At 40.8% G+C, this 18,537-nt stretch overlaps 1 protein-coding gene across 2 annotated transcripts; it reads left to right on the plus strand.

Moving 5' to 3' along the window:
- The first annotated feature begins 14,436 nt into the window (after positions 1 to 14,436).
- Positions 14,437 to 17,172, plus strand: LOC132486692 (HMG box transcription factor BBX-like). Of its 2 annotated transcripts, XM_060094284.1 has the most exons (2): positions 14,437 to 16,639; positions 16,730 to 17,172. In XM_060094284.1, exons 1-2 carry the CDS (start codon positions 14,437 to 14,439, stop codon positions 17,170 to 17,172), a joined length of 2,646 nt encoding a protein of 881 aa, XP_059950267.1. The 2 variants fall into 2 exon arrangements, with proteins under 2 accessions (XP_059950267.1, XP_059950257.1); XM_060094274.1 differs by having other exon boundaries at positions 14,437 to 17,172.
- The last annotated feature ends 1,365 nt before the right edge of the window (positions 17,173 to 18,537 follow it).

Consider the following 18,537-nt stretch of genomic DNA (forward strand, 5'->3'; position numbering starts at 1 on the left):
AAAGTGATAAATCAAAATTAGTCTTCGGCTACAGATTTTACAGGGTATTTGTTCCATAGCACAAAGTATTTCCCCACTCTTGCATCACAGCACAAACTACCAACTTTTAAGTATTGGATTCCAGCAATAATTTTTACTGGTTTTCAAACTGGCGGAATTTTGATAGTGTTAGTTCAAGTTTGAAACTTTTGAATTAGATCTCTAAATGGTGACAGTTTACAAGGTTTTATCTAGCTATCTTATTTATACTTGACTGAATTGTAATGATGATTTTTTTTCTCATCGTAATTTGACCTAATAGCCATACCAAAAAATGACTCTATTAGTACTGACTAGGTTTAGCTTTTCACGGTTGTAGATGTTACTTCAGTTTCGGTGCTGGAAAATATGTACAACATACTAACAGAATTGAAAAAGAACAGAGAGATTTGGGCTTTTGTTTTTTTCAAAGCAGGTAAAGAGGGCATCAGGGCATTGGAACGGTGTCCTCAAAAATGCATATTCCTTGTGGGCATGGAGGAAGAAGGAATTAGTAAGCAAGGTTAATCAGAGGCAGAAGCTTAGCCCCATTCACACAGAAATAAATCAGGTGAGCAACCCCAGATTTTAGCATGATATTTTTACTACGATGCTGTTGTATTAATATTTTCTAAATTTCGAAACACAAAGTGAATGTTTGAAAATTGCTGGGTCCCAGTGTTGGTGGCTGTTGGAGTTTCTGGACCACTTGCTAGCAGTGATTTAAAAATTATAATTAGCTAAAATCCAAAAAAATAAAAAATAAAATCAACAACAAAAGTTGTTTGGTGCAGAACATGCACCTTGACAATGGCACTAACTTGTTATTCTCTAGAACATGTTAGAATAGGTCTATTTTTGCCAGTGCCCTCTCCTCCAGTCCTCTGATTACATTTCACTAGAGTTCCTTAACAGAGTGCTGTATATTCATGGGACCTTTCTTAAAAAGAAGCAAAACAAAAGATGACTTTTTTCTATGTGATTAATATATCTTACTTGATCTGCTTTTCCTAAACCTCAGTGGCTTTTCCCTTAGGCAGGGGTCGGGGTGGAGGGCGACCTACTGGATACGACTGTTTTCAGGTACTTCAGAAAAAAAAAAAAAAACCCACCTTTTTGTAGACATGCTTAATTTTTAAGCGGTTAGGCACTGAGAGTAGCAGAAATCCTGCAAAGCTCTATAGTCTTTTAGACACTCACCTTGTCATTTCTCTGAGTAATGTCTTGATTTCAAAAATAGTGCTTTTCTCATGCCCTGAATCCACTGGAGAGGGGTGTTGGTATTTTCAGGTAACAACATTTGTGAGCACAAATATTGCAGACCAACATGTAGTACCCTCCCCCATTTATCATTTTCATTTCACTTCTCTCATTCTTTTTTATTTTAGAAAATCATATTGCTATGGTGTGTACCTTAATCTGCCAGCAAACACCATCTACACTAACATTTGTCCCACAAGCATCCTCAAGAGAAAAAGTTGTTGCACCTTATATATATTTCAAGCAAACCAAAATATGATGCTCTTCTGCCTTTGTTTTATTCTAAATTGTTGTATCATATCTTTCTGAAACCATTCTGAATCTAGTTGAAATTCTCAATATTTATGCTTTTACCTTAATTTCTAGATTCAAACCTGTATATAAATCTTTGGAACAAAATTGTCCTAGCCCTTCTCTGTGTTGCTGGAAGTGGATGATTTAGTCTCAGATGGAGACACAGTACTGTTCCAGTTTTCTTTAGCCTTTTATTTATTTAGTTATTCTGGGTATTTTCCTATGTAATTTTGAAGTGTGTAGAGTATACTATAGTTACTGAAGCTGCAGCTCCAAGAAGCTGAGTGAAAGAGAGAAAATACTGTAAGACGCCCTTCTTAAGTGTTTATTTGTTTGGATAACTGTAATGAGGCCAGGAAAAGGCAAAAGGTCCCACAGCCACTTTGAAGACACAGGTTCTTATCCCCAAACTAGGTTAGGTCCCAGATTTTAGATGAAAATGGTGAATTCTTTAAAGCCCTCTTTTTTAAAAGGATATATCATACCATTGTAATTCTGACAGTCTTTTCCCCCCCGAAAATATATTTATTTAATTCCGTCAGATGAGCTCTCTACCAGTGCCCCCTCAAAGCCATGCTCAACTCATTCCCACGTTATCACTGTTATTATAGTTCCTGCCATTCAAACTGCTGCCGAGAAAAAAAGTGATCGAACACTGTGAACAAAATGAAGCATCTGAACGGGTCTGGTTATTTAGAATCCAACTTGTGTAATCCCTGTCACTCTCTTATCAAGTCAGATGCTACTCTGCCTGAGTCATAGAAAATTTTGTTTGCACTCTGTAGTCCTTGGCTCATCCTCTGGAAATGTTTGCACCTATGTAAAATCTCAAGCAGATTATAAATCGATACAGCACTAGGAGTAAGCTGAAAACTGAATGACATGTTTTGTCTATACAGTTCCGGGGGAGGGATGGGGAATATCAAGTAGCTCTGTTCCAAGTTTGGCATTTGGCATTAATGTGAAGCAGTGGGACCATGCTGCCTGTTAAACTACTGTATGAATCCTAAGTGTTCTGGAGACCAGCAGCTGGAGGCTGGAGGCCAGCATCCATACAGCAAAGGGGAAGCATCGCCGCTTCTTGGGGGAAAAGGAAGGAAGTCGTGCAAGGCCTGGAGTCATCATTTGTAAAGGGGAAGTCGGGGTGTACGTGATGCTGTGAGAAGGTTCACCTTTGATTGCACTGCTTCACAGAGCCCTCAGATAAGGCCAATCCTAATGGGCTACCTCGGCTTTAACGGTTAATTCCAGTAAGTCCTGTTTCAAAGGTTTGTCTTTTTTTGCTTCTACCGTCAGGGCCACTGTTTTCCACTGCAGTGTTTTGACTTCCCAAACCACCTTCTCCAGAGAGAACAATGTATTGCTGAAAATGGGCAGTAGAAGCAAATGCTCTTATTACATTTGACCTATAAAGTATTCAGAGTGACTGTTAGGTGGGAATTAAAATTTAGCTTTCCCCACATAGGATCTTGTTTTGCACCTTATAAAGAGTGTACTAATTGTTAATTAGGTGTTGCTTTTATTTAGACAAGCGTTCCCAAAGAATTAGATTTGGATTTTGTGTTTCTTTGAGTTTGGGGATTTTTTATTTTACAGTTATCTTATTTAGATTGACTAACCTCATACTTACAATAAAAAAAGAAACAGTGGTTCAGTTCATCTTACCAGATATGTCTGGTGATGTATTCAGAGTCTGATGGACTGCTTTGCTTTTATATAGTTTGGAAGTGATAGTGAAGTTTATTATACCCCATATTAAATGACCTTGTCCTTTTCACTGGGGACATTATCTTACATTTTAGAAACAGAAGCAGCAAAAGAGTGAACAACAAGACAAGTACATTTGATTCCCCTCATACACGTCCATCTGTTTGTGCTACGCTTTCCTTAAAAATATCAATATACATTTTCTTCACACATACACAAAGTTTCCTCTCCTGGCCAAATTTTATTTGTGGTGGTATGATTTATAATAATAACAGAAAAGAGGAAACCTTGTACTTAGAAGTTCGGTGGCCACTGTTTCCTTGTTGCAGTCAGTGGTCAAAATTGATCCTGCCCTGAAGTTGATCTTTTTTATTTATTTATTTATTTATTTATTTATTTATTTATTTATTAGTTTCTGCTTAATAACAAAGTGAATCAGTCATACATATACATCTGTTCCCACATCCCTTCCCTCATGCATCTCCCTCCCTCCCACCCTCCCCATCCCACCCCTCCAGGTGGTCACAAAGCACCGAGCTGATCTCCCTGTGCTCTGCGGCTGCTTCCCACTATCTATCTACCTTACGTTTGGTAGTGTATATATGTCCATGCCTCTCTTTCGCTTTGTCACAGCTTACCCTTCCCCCTCCCCATATCCTCAAGTCCATTCTCAAGTTAGGTCTGTGTCTTTATGCCCGTTTTACCCCTAGGTTCTTCATGACATTTTTTTAAAAAATTCCATATATATGTGTTAGCATACGGTATTTGTCTGTCTCTTTCTGACTTACTTCACTCTGTATGACAGACTCTAGGTCTATCCACCTCATTACAAATAGCTCAGTTTCGTTTCTTTTTATGGCTGAGTAATATTCCATTGTATATATGTGCCACATCTTCTTTATCCATTCATCGGATGATGGACACTTAGGTTGTTTCTATCTCCGGGCTATTGTGAATAGAGCTGCAATGAACATTTTGGTACATGTCTCTTTTTGAATTATGGTTTTCTCAGGGTATATGCCTCGTAGTGGGATTGCTGGGTCATATGGTAGTTCTATTTTTAGTTTTTTAAGGAACCTCCATACTGTTCTCCATAGTGGCTGTACCAATTCACATTCCCACCAGCAGTGCAAGAGTGTTCCCTTTCTCCACACCCTCTCCAGCATTTATTGTTTCTAGATTTCTTGATGATGGCGATTCTGACTGGTGTGAGATGATATCTCATTGTAGTTTTGATTTGCATTTCTCTAATGATTAATGATGTTGAACATCCTTTCATGTGTTTGTTGGCAGTCTGTATATCTTCTTTGGAGAAATGCCTATTTAAGTCTTCTGCCCATTTTTGGATTGGGTTGTTTGTTTTTTTGCTATTGAGCTGCATGAGCTGCTTATAAATTTTGGAGATTAATCCTTTGTCAGTTGCTTCATTTGCAAATATTTTCTCCCATGCTGAGGGTTGTCTTTTGGTCTTGTTTATGGTTTCCTTTGCTGTGCAAAAGCTTTGAAGTTTCATGAGGTCCCATTTGTTTATCTTTGTTTTTATTTCCATTTCTCTAGGAGGTGGGTCCAAAAGGATCTTGCTGTGATTTATGTCATAGAGTGTTCTGCCTATGTTTTCCTCTAAGAGTTTGATAGTTTCTGGCCTTACATTGAGGCCTTTAATCCATTTTGAGCTTATTTTTGTGTATGGTGTTAGGGAATGATCTAATCTCATACTTTTACATGTCCCTGTCCAGTTTTCCCAGCACCACTTATTGAAGAGGCTGTCCTTTCTCCACTGTACATTCCTGCCTCCTTTATCAAAGATAAGTTGACCATATGTGCATGGGTTGATCTCTGGGCTTTCTATCCCGTTCCATTGATCTATCTTTCTGTTTCTGTGCCAGTACCACACTGTCTTGATTACTGTAGCTTTGTAGTATAGTCTGAAGTCAGGGAGCCTGATTCCTCCAGCTCCGTTTTTCGTTCTCAAGATTGCTTTGGCTATTCGGGGTCTTTTTTTTTTCCAAACAAATTTTGAAATGTTTTGTTCTAGTTCTGTGAAAAATGCCACTGGTAGTTTGATAGGGATTGCATTGAATCTGTAGATTGCTTTGGGTAGTAGAGTCATTTTCACAATATTGATTCTTCCAATCCAGAAGCATGGTATATCTCTCCATCTATTTGTATCATCTTTAATCTCTTTCATCAGTGTCTTATAATTTTCTGCATACAGGTCTTTTGTCTCCTTAGGTAGGTTTATTCCTAGATATTTTATTCTTTTTGTTGCAATGGTAAATGGGAGTGTTTTCTTGATTTCATTTTCAGATGTTTCATCATTAGTGTACAGGAATGCCAGAGATTCCTGTGCATTAATTTTGTATCCTGCTACTTTACCAAATTCATTGATTAGCTCTAGTAGTTTTCTGGTAGCATCTTTAGGATTCTCTATGTATAGTATCATGTCATCTGCAAACAGTGACAGCTTTACTTCTTCTTTTCCGATTTGGATTCCTTTTATTTCCTTTTCTTCTCTGATTGCTGTGGCTAAAACTTCCAAAACTAGGTTGAATAAGAGTGGTGAGAGTGGGCAACCTTGTCTTGTTCTTGATCTTTGTGGAAATGGTTTCAGTTTTCCACCATTGAGGACAATGTTGGCTGTGGGTTTGTCATATATGGCCTTGATTAGGTTGAGGAAAGTTCCCTCTATGCCTACTTTCTGCAGTGTTTTTATCATAAATGGGTGTTGAATTTTGTCAAAAGCTTTCTCTGCATCTATTGAGAGGATCCTATGGTTTTTCTCCTTCAATTTGTTAATATGGTGTATCACATTGATTGATTTGCGTATATTGAGTAATCCTTGCATTCCTGGAATAAACCCCACTTGATCATGGTGTATGATCCTTTTAATGTGCTGTTGGATTCTGTTAGCTAGTCTTATGTTGAGGCTTTTTGCATCTATGTTCATCAGTGATATAGGCCTGTAGTTTTCTTTCTTTGGGACATCCTTGCCTGGTTTCGGTATCAAGGTGATGGTGACCTCGTAGAATGAGTTTGGGAGTGTTCCTTCCTCTGAAATTGTTTGGAAGAGTTTGAGAAGGATGGGTGTTAGCTCTTCTCTAAATGTTTGATCGAATTCGCCTGTGAAGCCATCTGGTCCTGGGCTTTTGTTTGTTGGAAGATTTTTAATCACAGTTTCAATTTCAGGGCTTGTGATTGGTCTATTCATATTTTCTATTTCTTCCTGATTCAGTCTTGGCAGGTTGTGCATTTCTAAGAATTTGTCCATTTCTTCCAGGTTGTCCATTTTATTGGCATAGAGTTGCTTGTAGTAATCTCTCATGATCTTTTGTATTTCTGCAGCGTGAGTTGTTACTTCTCCTTTTTCATTTCTAATTCTATTGATTTGAGTCTTCTCCCTTTTTTTCTTGATGAGTCTGGCTAATGGTCTGTCAATTCCTTAAGTTGATCTTTATGCACAGAATTAGTTACTGTGAACATTACTACTCTTTCCAGAGATTTTCTAATAACTTGGGCCAGAACTGGTTACCGAGGAGCAAGGACCTAATTCCATGCCTCCACACCCTCCCACTGCACCGCACCACACGTATTACCTCACAAGCTCTAACCTAAATCACAGAGGCACGCGTTTCGTGGACTAACCATCACATCCCCTGGCGGCCTCAGGGGAGTGCTCACGTCCACTGACACCTCCCTTTAGTGCGTCAGCTCGTAGCGGCAGAACTGGGGTGGGGGAGGTTTGTGATCTGGAGCTCAGCACATGCTCGGCAACATGTTTCTCATTTCCTTAGCATTCATGGCTTGCTCTCAGGAATCTGTCGAAAAGGAATAAAAACCACCTGCGAGTCCACATTACCAGATTATGAACTTTTCCCATAGGTTTGAATTGCTTACTTACCTATTATAAATTAACTACAGCTTCATTTGGCCACCAGGTCTTAAGTCTGTTGACAGTTTTCAGCATGACCAAATTGCTCATTTTTCTTGCTTTCAGAAATTGGCTTGGTTGTCTTTAGAGTTGGTGTAAACGTGCCATGTAATAAATGATTTCCACTTAATGGTACAACAGAATTATTGCTTTCTTAGATGTATGTGTAGTAAAAGTCAATATACACGTTTATATAATTTCTTTCCTCAAAATCTTATACTTAATTTAATTTCTAAAAATTGCACATGTAAGTCATGTGTATAACATGCTAAAGTACTTTAACTGTGATCTTAAAACTGAATAAAAAATATTTAATAGAAAATCAGAATATTGGGCTTCCCTGGTGGCGCAGTGTTTGAGAGTCCACCTGCCGATGCAGGGGACGCGGGTTCGTGCCCCGGTCCGGGAAGATCCTACATGCCGCGGAGTGGCTGGGCCCGTGAGCCATGGCTGCTGAGCCTACGCGTCCGGAGCCCATGCTCCACAACGGGAGAGGCCACAGCAGTGAGAGGCCCGCGTACCGCAAAAAAATAAAAAATAAAAAAAAACTCAGAATATTTTAGTATTGCAAGAGTTCTGCAGCTCTTAATAGTTTGTAAATCCACTATCTCATTTGTAATTAACATTCTCAATTCTCTTACTCTATGCCTTTTTATAAGGGAATAGTTAAGACAACTTTCTTTGTTGAAAAGGGTATAAGGTATGACAAAGCCCTGAGATATTTCAGGAAATTGTATTTATTGAGAAACTGACCAAGAACCCACATTTTTCCCTGTTACTGTAAGAAGTCTCCAGAGAAAGATTTTCAAAGACTGTCAGTTCAGTATTCACTGGAAGAAGTCTGGCTATTTTGATCCCTAACTGAATTTACATAGATCATCTACATTTGAACATTCAGAGGTACTTAAGAACATTGCTTTTGTTCTGGACCATATGATGTATTTTAAAATTTAAAGTTGAAACATAACATATAGTGCTTCTTTGCAAATATGAGTCCAAATAAGAACAGAAATCAGTCACTGTAGAAAAACATGTAGCCCAACAGAAATCTTGACTGGGCAAGGAAGCTTCACCTACTTCACCTAGGGACGAACCCGCATCCCCTGCATCGGCAGGCGGACTCTCAACCACTGCGCCACCAGGGAAGCCCTGAAAGGAATTTTTTATCCAAAGTTTATAATGAGTGTCTACAAATCAGTGAGAAAATTACAAATGCCCAGTTTAAAACTGGGCAAAAGATAAAGACAAGTTATTCACAGAGCAAACTGTATAAATAATAAATCAACACATAAAAAAATGTTCAACCTCACTAGAAATCAGGGAAAAGCCAATTTAAACATGAGATCGTATTTTTAACTTCAAATTGGGGGGGAAAACCGAAAGAGGGAGTGTTGAGGAAGGATTTGGGAACCAGTTCTTTACATATAGTACTGATAAGGTTGTAAATTTCAGGGAAATTTGTGAAGGAACATTTCAAAAGTTTATACATCCAGCAGTTCTACTTCTATAAATCTTTCCTAGAGATATGTGTACCTGTGTGCAAATTTATATTTACAAAAAAATATTTTCTGCTGCGTTGTTGGCGATGACAAAAAATTAGAAGGAACCCAAATTCCCATCAATATGAGTGGTTAAATGACAGTAGAGCCATACTCTAGAATGCTCAGCTTCCAGTAACCAGAATAAGCTCGACCAATGTGCACTGATGTGAAAAATTTCCAAGATACATCTTAACCCCCTTGGTAGTATTCTTTTTTTTTTTTTTTTTAATTTATTTATTTTTGGCTGTGTTGGGTCTTCGTTTCTGTGCGTGGCTTTCTCTAGTTGCGGCGAGCGGGGGCCTCTCTTCATCACGGTGCGCGGGCCTCTCACTGTCGCGGCCTCTCTTGTTGTGGAACACAAGCTCCAGACGCGCAGGCTCAGTAGTTGTGGCCCACGGGCCTAGTTGCTCCACGGCATGTGGGATCTTCCCAGACCAGGGCTCGAACCCGTGTCCCCTGCATTGGCAGGTGGATTCTCAACCACTGCGCCACCAGGGAAGCCCCGGTAGTATTCTTCATATCTTAAAATGTGCATACCTATGACACATAAATTCCATGTCTAATTTTCTGTCCTACAAACCTACGAAAAGCTACAGACTTCTGATCAATATCCCCCAAACTATTGTCAATTGTAAGAAGTATGTCCAAAAGAAAAAAAAAGAATCAGAAATCTGTTCAAAACCAGCAGATTTTAAAGAACTTATTATCCCCTCACCCACCTCTGTTCTGCTATAGCAACACTGGAAGACTGCAACTAGGAAAGAGAGCAAGCCTAACTCCCACCTCAAATCTTGTCTCTCAACTACAGGGTATGATGAAGTCATTTAAAAAATATATTTAAAGGAGACTGAACCCTTAGGTGAAAGACCCCAATAAGTTATTTCCCTAAAATAGACAGTAAATAAAGAATTTGGAATGAGTTGCAGTGGAAAGATGTGAAATCTCTTTCTTTGGGTCTTCTTAAAATTATCACATTCCCACATATGTCTGCAGTGTTTTAAATATTTTCCATTTATGTAGTAAACATTGAAAGACAGAAAGACAGAGGTTATTTCCAACTAGATGTTATCCTTTCCCCCCAATGGAACTATGCTTTCCTTTCTGGACACATGAGCTCTCCTTTTTCGAGTCTGAGATTGGAAGTTCTCATGGTTGAATTGTTAACACATTTATCTTTATTTGGGTTGAGTTTGATCCAGCTACTCTGAAGACTATGGTTTCTTCACTAAAAATTGCTTCCATTGTAGATTTATCACCTGGTTGGCAAACGCTGGATAACTTCAGGCACAAGAACATTACTCTGAACCTGGGTGTGGTCAGTGAGATAGAAACCAACATTATTTTTTCCTTCATGATATGAAATATACTCTATCTTTACTCCCAGGGTTTTGTCCAAAAAACTCATAAAACATAAATTGACTCTGCCCTTCAGACTCCCATGCTCTCCTCCAGTCTACACAGCAAAGTCTAAGTTCAATTACACCAAGACTGATGCCAAATTTCAAAAAACGAGAGCACCCTCCATTTCTGCTAGTGCCAGGTGTGTTGTTCCAGGTGCACAGAAGTATCTTAAAAAGTCTTAGTAAATCTCATTCTACAATAAATAATTACCCAACAAGTTCTCTCTGGACCAGGGTATACTAAGCCAGTGTCTGCTTTCTATTGCAGGCAAAGAAGTTTGTGGTCTTTCATGGAGCTTCGGTTTACCAACCTGGAAATGGCATTCATTTTATTGGCTTTTGTTATCTTTTCCCTCTTTACTCTGGCTTCCATCTACACTGACCCGGATGAGAGGAATGAAGGTAAACAGAGAGAGCTCTTCATAAGAGTCCCCATTTCCTTTCCCCACCCAAGCATCTTTCCCTATGGTTTGATTTGGTTTAGTTTCTATTCTGTATGTGAGAATGAGTTTGTTTTGGGGTGTGCTGTGTGTGTGTGTGTGTATGAGAGAAGGGAGACAGAGAGACAGAGAAAGAGAGTTTTATTAAATAGCCTGAAATATCTACTGTGGCATTTTACCATTATTTATTAAGAGAGGTTTGGAAATGGAAACGATTATTCACATGACTTTTAATCCCAGAATTTTGCAGGTCTTATGCCCTGAATTTTATATCTATATCTATAGCTATATCTATATCTATATATATATGTATATGTATATATATAATTTTTCTTTCACCATCCTCCCATCACTGCCCCTCATCCCTGTCCCCCTTCAGAAACTTAAAATGTGCAAAAAGCACAATATCTTTCAAAGTCATTAAAGGTAATTTTCACAGGCTAAATGCAAGTTCACAAGAAACAAATTCCATTATCGTATACATATATGGTGTGTGGAGGTGTGCGCTTTTGTTCAACTATAAATAAGAAGGAAAAGAATTAAAGGTTTTTTCCTAATGAGCTCTTGTCAAAGCCCAAACTTTCAAAAAAAATGTAGAAGCGTTTAAAAAACTCAACACCACATGTTTGCTTATTGCCAGTCATAACAATTATTAGCAATAATATGTAATTTAAATGGCAGTTCTTGGTATTTCACTGTAGTTCAGGTCCTACCAAATTTCACACAAAATTAATGGTGACTGACCATTTTTGAGGGCAAAAATTATATATGTATATATATATATATATATATATATATATTTATATATATATATATATGGCATATGGTAAGGAAATAATATATGTTTGTAGAGAATAAGATAAAATCATAAAAAGAAATCTGTGCTTCCTAAAATTGTGATACCTCTCCATGAATTTTTGGCTGTGAAAGAAGTGCTCTCTGTAAAAGACAATAGTATTCTCTGTCTTATAAACATACTACACTTACAGAAGTAGAAAACAAGAAGCCACAGTAAACAGACATTTAATTTCTGCTGACATGAAGATTGGGAAGCGTAACTGGAGTCCGTAAAGTCTTTTCCATGCTCCATATTGTTTTAGTTTAAAATGGGTTTGGCTGAAAGAAAGAGTAAGAGCAAAATTGCAGTTACTTTAACTAGATGATAATGTCTTTCTCTCACACATAAAGGAAGCCTGGGGGTAGAAGTTCCCTCCTGACACGACTCCCTGGTATCCTGGACCCAGGCCACACTGTCTTGGTTCCCTCCCATCTCCTATGGCAGCTCCCATGTCCGGCACTGACCCAGCTGGCCCATCTTCCACTATCATCTATGCATGCCTGTCAGCAAGAAGAAGCAAGAGGGCACACCTCTGTCTTTTAAGAGCGCTCCCAGAACCTACACTCACCACTTCCCTTTGGCCAGAATTTAGTCCACGGACATACCGAAAGGAAAGCTGGGAAATGTCATAGTTATTCTGGGAGGCGTGTGCGGAGCAAAAACTTTGGGTTTTGTTCCTAAAGGAAGAGGGGTACAACCAGCAGTGTCTGCCAGACCCGTAGACTCCTAACCATGCATTCACTACGGGGCTGGTAGTCATGAAATTGGGGAATATTTGAGCTAGAAGGAATGTTAAGAGAGTATCTGATTTACTGATGCTTAACCAGAACTGAATATCAGAAAGGCACCTCATACTTGGGGCCCATCACAAACCCAGCAAATACGCATTTCTGGGTGTCCCACCTGGCCACGTGTCTTTAAACAAGATCCCCTACCCCCCCCCATTTTTCTAGCTTTCTTCTCTGGTTAAGAAGCATTGACCAACTATTCATGTTTCAGATGTGACAACAGAGACCCACAAATGTTTAGTGAGTTTCTCAGGGGCTCAGTTAATTAGCAGAAGAGCCAAAACTAGAGCACAGACTCCCCGTTGCAGGTTCCTGCCCCCTCTCTGCACTCCCATGACTCCTGAGTTATGATCCATGGACACAGACAGCCAGAAGACTGGGCCAGTCATAGACATTGACCTTTCCTTTACACTTCTGTATTCCGTTTTTCATAAGTTCCTTTTTCTTCTGCTCTATTCCTCCTATATCTGAGGTCTACTTTCCAAGCTAAAGCAATTCCTCCATTTGAATACTGTTCACTAACAGAACTAGACCCAGCTGCCCAAGAATTCTCATCGAAGAACACCCTTGCTTCCCTTCGTGACCACCAGGTCGGTGCCAAGCACAATTTTGCATGAAAGTACAAAATGTATACACTTTCCTAAATGTGGTAAGACCCAGGAGTAAAACCCACCTTCATTAAAATTGCAGGGCTATTTTCATCTCCTTTCTGGCACAAGCAGAGAATTGCAGGAGCCACAAAAATAAACTTAAGAGAGGCATATTTAATTTCACATGTGTATTTAAAATCTGATAGACTCAGCTATGGGCAATGGAGAATCTAAATCTGAATGGGACTCAGCTCCTATGTCAGGGAGCTGATTGTCTCATGGAGGATTCAGTTGTATAACCAGAGCCGACCCAGTGAATGGGCTACCAGAGTTTTCAACTAAGGAGGATGGGGTCAGAACGGAAGCTCTTCCTTGAGGGTATTGCGGTGGGCTTCACGGAAGAGGTGGCCACCCTGATGCAGGTGATATTGACAGAGTAGGGTGGGTGGGGTGCATTCTAACTAAGAATACAGCTTAAGGAAAATTACCTGACCGAAAAAAATGAAATGTATAAGAGGACAAATCAGCTATGGTTTGGAATGTACCTTAAGTCCAACAAGGAATTGAACAGAACTGATCATTGGCCAGAATCTTCTCAAGTCCTTCAGAGGTCAGAAGACGAACAAAGCATTTTAACAGGGAGTCTCTTAAACTTAAGAGATGGGTGCCTCTGACCTCAGCCTCCCACGTGAGAGCAAAGGCTCTCAAGCTCTAACTTGCACATAAGTCACCTAGAGATTTTATGAAAAAGTAGACTACTGTTCAGTAGGTCTGGGTGGGACCTGAGATTCTGCATTTCTAAGAAGCTTCCAGGTGACGACCATGGTCTAGAAGACGAGCCCAGCCACAGATGTGACGCTTGCAGGACCCAGGGGGCCAAGCTCATCTGTGTGCAGCAGGGGAGGTGGGAGCTTGGCTACGTGGCTGGGCGTCCACGTTCCGTCCCGTAAGCAAGTCCCTACAGGACACGGGGCAGACCCAGAGCTGGAGGGCAGGGCCTCAGCCTCCAGCACAGCGCAGTCTTGCCTCAGGTCCTAACGTGTCAGGAGTGGGTGGATTAAGGTTTAAGAAAATATTTTATATGTTTAGAAGAGTTGAGAGTCATTCTTATTTTTTTAGGGAAGAAATTGTATTTAATTAGATTAATTAATTCATCATTTTAAGTTGAAGTATAGTTGATTTACAATGTTGTGTTAGTTTTAGGTGTACAGCACAGTGATTCATATATATATATTCTTCTTCAGATTCTTTTCCATTATAGGTTATTACAAAATATTGAGTATAGTTCCCTGTGCTATAGAGTAGGTCCTTAGTGGTTATGAGAGTCACTCTTTAAACATCAGAATCTTGGAGTGTACAGTGAAGGGAGGCCGAGCGCCTCCGCGAGCTCCTCTCTCTCCACTTTCCCATAGAGAAGCCCTGACTGGCCGCTGAGGGCGAGCCACACACACGCCCTCGCGCCCGGCGAACCCGCACGGTCAGTATCATAGGACACAGGCTTTGCCGCAGTTCATCTTCCTCCCTGTGTACTTTCCGTTTGCCTTCCTGGAATTCTGCTGCATCACAGAAGCTGGAAGTTCTGATGTTCCATTGAACTCACGATGGAAAGTCTTGACTTGACCGGTCAGAGTAATGAAAGGCAGTCATAGAAATAAAGATTATTCCGCAGAAGGAGAAGGAGCTGGAAAACGACCAAAACGAAAGTGCCTTCAGTGGCATCCATTGCTAGCAAAGAAACTTCTTGACTTTTCAGAAGAGGAAGAAGAGGAAGACGAAGAGGAGGATATTGATAAGGTTCAACTTGTTGGGGCCGCTGGTCTAGAGCAAGATGGTGAAACTGAAGATGATGAATCACCAGAACAGCGAGCCCGGAGACCAATGAATGCATTTCTCTTATTTTGCAAACGTCATCGCTCTCTTGTACGTCAGGAACACAGGAACAGGCTTGATAACCGAGGTGCTACCAAGATACTAGCTGATTGGTGGGCTGTTCTCGATCCAAAGGAAAAGCAGAAATACACAGACATGGCCAAGGAGTATAAACATGCATTTATGAAAGCAAATCCTGGCTACAAATGGTGTGCTACCACAAACAAGCCTGTGAAATCCCCAACATCCACTGTCAATCCACGGGAGAAACTATGGGCCTTCCCATCTGACTCTTCAAGAGCCTTGCCAAGCCCCAAGAAAACAAAGCCTGAAGAAATGCCTCAGCTTAACTTTGGGATGGCTGATCCTACTCAGATGGGAGGCCTGAGCATGCTGCTTTTAGCTGGAGAACATGTTCTTGGTACACCAGAGATATCCTCTGGCACTTGCAGGCCTGATGTTTCAGAATCCTCTGAATTGCGTCAGGAGTCACCATTATTTCAGTTTGCCGAGATATCTTCAGGTACCTCCCACCCTGATGTTCCGTCAAAACAATGTCAAGCATCAGCCTTGTTTCAGTTTGCAGAGATCTGTTCGAAGACTTCACAGTTGGGCGGTGCTGAACCTGTAAAACGCTGTGGAGAGTCTGCACTCTTTCAACTGGCAGAGATGTGCCTGGCATCAGAGGGGGTGAAAATGGAAGAATCAAAGCTAATAAAAGCCAAAGAATCAGATGGCGGAAGAATTCAAGAACTGGAGAAGGGCAAGGAAGAAAGAGAAATGAAAATGGAGAAAATAGATGAAGCCAGGTTCCAGAAAGAAGCAGAATTTGAAAAATCAGCTAAGGAAAATGTAAGAGATTCTAAGGAATTAAGAAATTTTGAGGAGCTGCGAATGGATGATATAATGGGTATAAAAATGGAAGCTCCTAAAGCAATTAAAAAGGAAGAATTAGAGGAAGATCAAAAATGTAGTCACTTCCCTGATTTTTCTTACTCTGGCAGTAGCAAGATAATAATAAGCGATGTTCCCAGTAGGAAGGATCACATGTGCCATCCTCATGGCATTAGGATCATCGAGATTCCCACAGCGTTAAGCAAACCAGAAAAGCTAAAAAAGGAAAAGAAGAAAACCAAAATGGATCGACAGGGAAATGATAAATCCACACCCAAGAAGACTTGCAAAAAGAGGCAGTCCTCGGAATCTGATATCGAGAGTGTCATGTACACCATTGAAGCTGTTGCAAAGGGAGACTGGGGCATCGAGAAGCTTGGAGATACCCCTCGCAAGCAGGTGCATACATCCTCGAGTGGCAAGGGAAGCATTTTGGATGCCAAGCCACCAAAGAAGAAAGTGAAATCAAGAGAGAAGAAAATGTCAAAGGAGAGATCCTCAGACACCACCCAAGAGTCAAGACCTCAAGATTTTATCAGTATTTCTGCCAGCAAGAACATTTCTGGTGAGGTCCCAGAGGGTATAAAAGCAGAACCTTTGACCCCTACGGAGGATGCATTACCACCCAGTCTATCGGGACAGGCCAAGCCTGAGGACAGTGAGTGTCACAGAAAAATAGAGACTTGTGGCTCCCGGAAATCTGAGAGGTCTTGCAAAGGTGCTCTTTATAAAACCCTGGTGTCTGAGGGTATGCTCACCTCTCTGCGAGCTAATGTTGGCAGAGGGAAACGAAGGTCAGGAAAAGGAAAGTCCTCTGATCATGAAGAGTGTTGGCATGAAGAAAGCTGGACATTTCACCAGAGTGGGACCAGTGGAAGCAAGAAGTTCAAGAAGACAAAGCCAAAGGAAGACTCTCTCCTTGGCTCAGCAAAGCTGGATGAAGAATTTGAAAAGAAATTCAACAGCCTCCCTCAGTATAGTCCTGTTACATTTGACCAGAAATGTGTACCTGTCCCAAGAAAAAAGAAGAAGACCGGACATATGTCCCCAGAACCGACCCAAACCAGCAAAGGTCCTTTCCAGTCTCAGAAAAAGAACTTATTCCACAAAATTGTCAGCAAATACAAGCACAAAAAGGAGAAGCCTAATGTTCCGGAAAAAGGAAGTGGGGATAAATGGTCAAACAGGCAACTCTTCTTGGCTGCCATTCACCCTACAGAAGCCATATTTTCAGAAGACAGAAACACCACAGAGCCTGCTTATAAGGTTACAAATGCCCCATCCATTCCCAACACTCCAGAGCCAACAAGGGCGCAAGAACCCTTGGTGGGCAGTCAAAAGAGAAAAGCAAGGAAAACCAAGATCACACACCTTGTCAGGACAGCAGATGGCCGGGTATCACCAGCAGGAGGTACTTTGGATGACAAACCAAAGGAACACCTGCAGAGGAGTCTTGTTAAGGTGACCGAGACAGGCTGCAATGACGCATGCTCACACAACCAAGAGGCCACGGAGACGCGGAGCAGCACCCCGGAGATGCCCGCCGTGTCTGCGTTCTTCAGCCTCGCTGTGCCGGCCGAAGTGGCTGCCATGGAACATGCATAGAAGTCAGAGATCAACTCCGCTCCCCCATGATGGACAGCCAAAAGAAATGCCCCAGACTCCTGTACTTATTTCTTGCGCTGACCAGTGAAGCGCCCTTTAATTGTAAAACATTGTGCTTTACCTACTACCCTAGCCTTGTCTTTATTGAGAGATGCTAGTGAGTCCATGTGGTGGCAAATAGAGACAGCAAACAAGTGCTTGTTGCCCTACACGGACCAGATTCACTTGAAGCAGAAGTTGGCACCCTGGGCCAGTTTGTTCTTTCAGAACCCAGAGTCTTTGAGGGTGATGTTTTCTGTCTGATAATGAGCAGAAATGGGATGATCCTAGAGCTTTGCTTTCTATGGAAGGCTTTTGATGGTAATAGGTGGTAACTTGGTAAAAGGCTGCCTTTACTGTAGCTCATCCAGCATCTCTTTTACCAACCAGAGAGTGTGAAACTAGTTTCATATATTACCTAGTTATTCTTTCAAAACAAAAACCAAAAGCAAAAAAACAAAAACTGACACACTGCACTAGTTATTATTAGATATTCTTAGTCTTTTTTGTACATGGAGGTTTATGTTCTAAGATGGTTTTTATAATAGGCTATACCTACATTTACATTGTAGAATAATATTAAAAAGCCTCTTCCAGAGACTCCCAAACAGCACGGGCAGGCAGATGTACCGCTGTTAGCGGTGTATGCTCGGCCTTGTGGTCCATATATTCTGCACTTTTATATTTGCCACCAGAGTGGTAGTTTGCTGGCACAAAGAGAAAGAGAGAGAAGAAGAAAAATTACAGTTCTTACAAGCAGAATTTTTTTCTTAGCCTGGAGTGACCAAGAAGAATTTGCTTGGGTCCATTTGTGGCGAATATTTTCCCAGACAGGGGAAGAGTCCAGCAGATTACAGATTACTGATGTTTTCATGCCTTGAGGATTCTTTTATTTTTACACAAGGGTCTGAGTGACCAATGGATCGTTCATACAGACAAAAAAAGAAAAACAGTATTCAGAAGTGACCTTAGGATTACTTCACTATTCAGAACACGTTGAAGACACACTCACTTTGTGTGGTCTTTGAGCTACAGCCCCTTTACATCCATCCCAGACAAACTGGACAGGTAGCAATTGCTATGCACAGCCTAATTGGCACTGCAGGTTTTTAGAGCCATTTTGTGTTTTTGTGGTTACGGACGTATTGATGATGGAGGTGTGCCTGACCAGAGTGGGACTCACAGTTATAGATCCACCTGCAAGTTTCCTGTTTCCTTTTCATGTTTTGTTGCTTTTGAACATAAAACCAACCATACATATGCCAGTGCAACTGGATTAACTGGCTTAGAACGTTCAAAATATTGACTCCACCACCTGACGTTCAC

The sequence above is a fragment of the Mesoplodon densirostris genome, chromosome 1 (genome assembly GCF_025265405.1).
Source record: "Mesoplodon densirostris isolate mMesDen1 chromosome 1, mMesDen1 primary haplotype, whole genome shotgun sequence".
In the NCBI taxonomy this organism is placed as follows: Eukaryota; Metazoa; Chordata; class Mammalia; order Artiodactyla; family Ziphiidae; genus Mesoplodon; species Mesoplodon densirostris.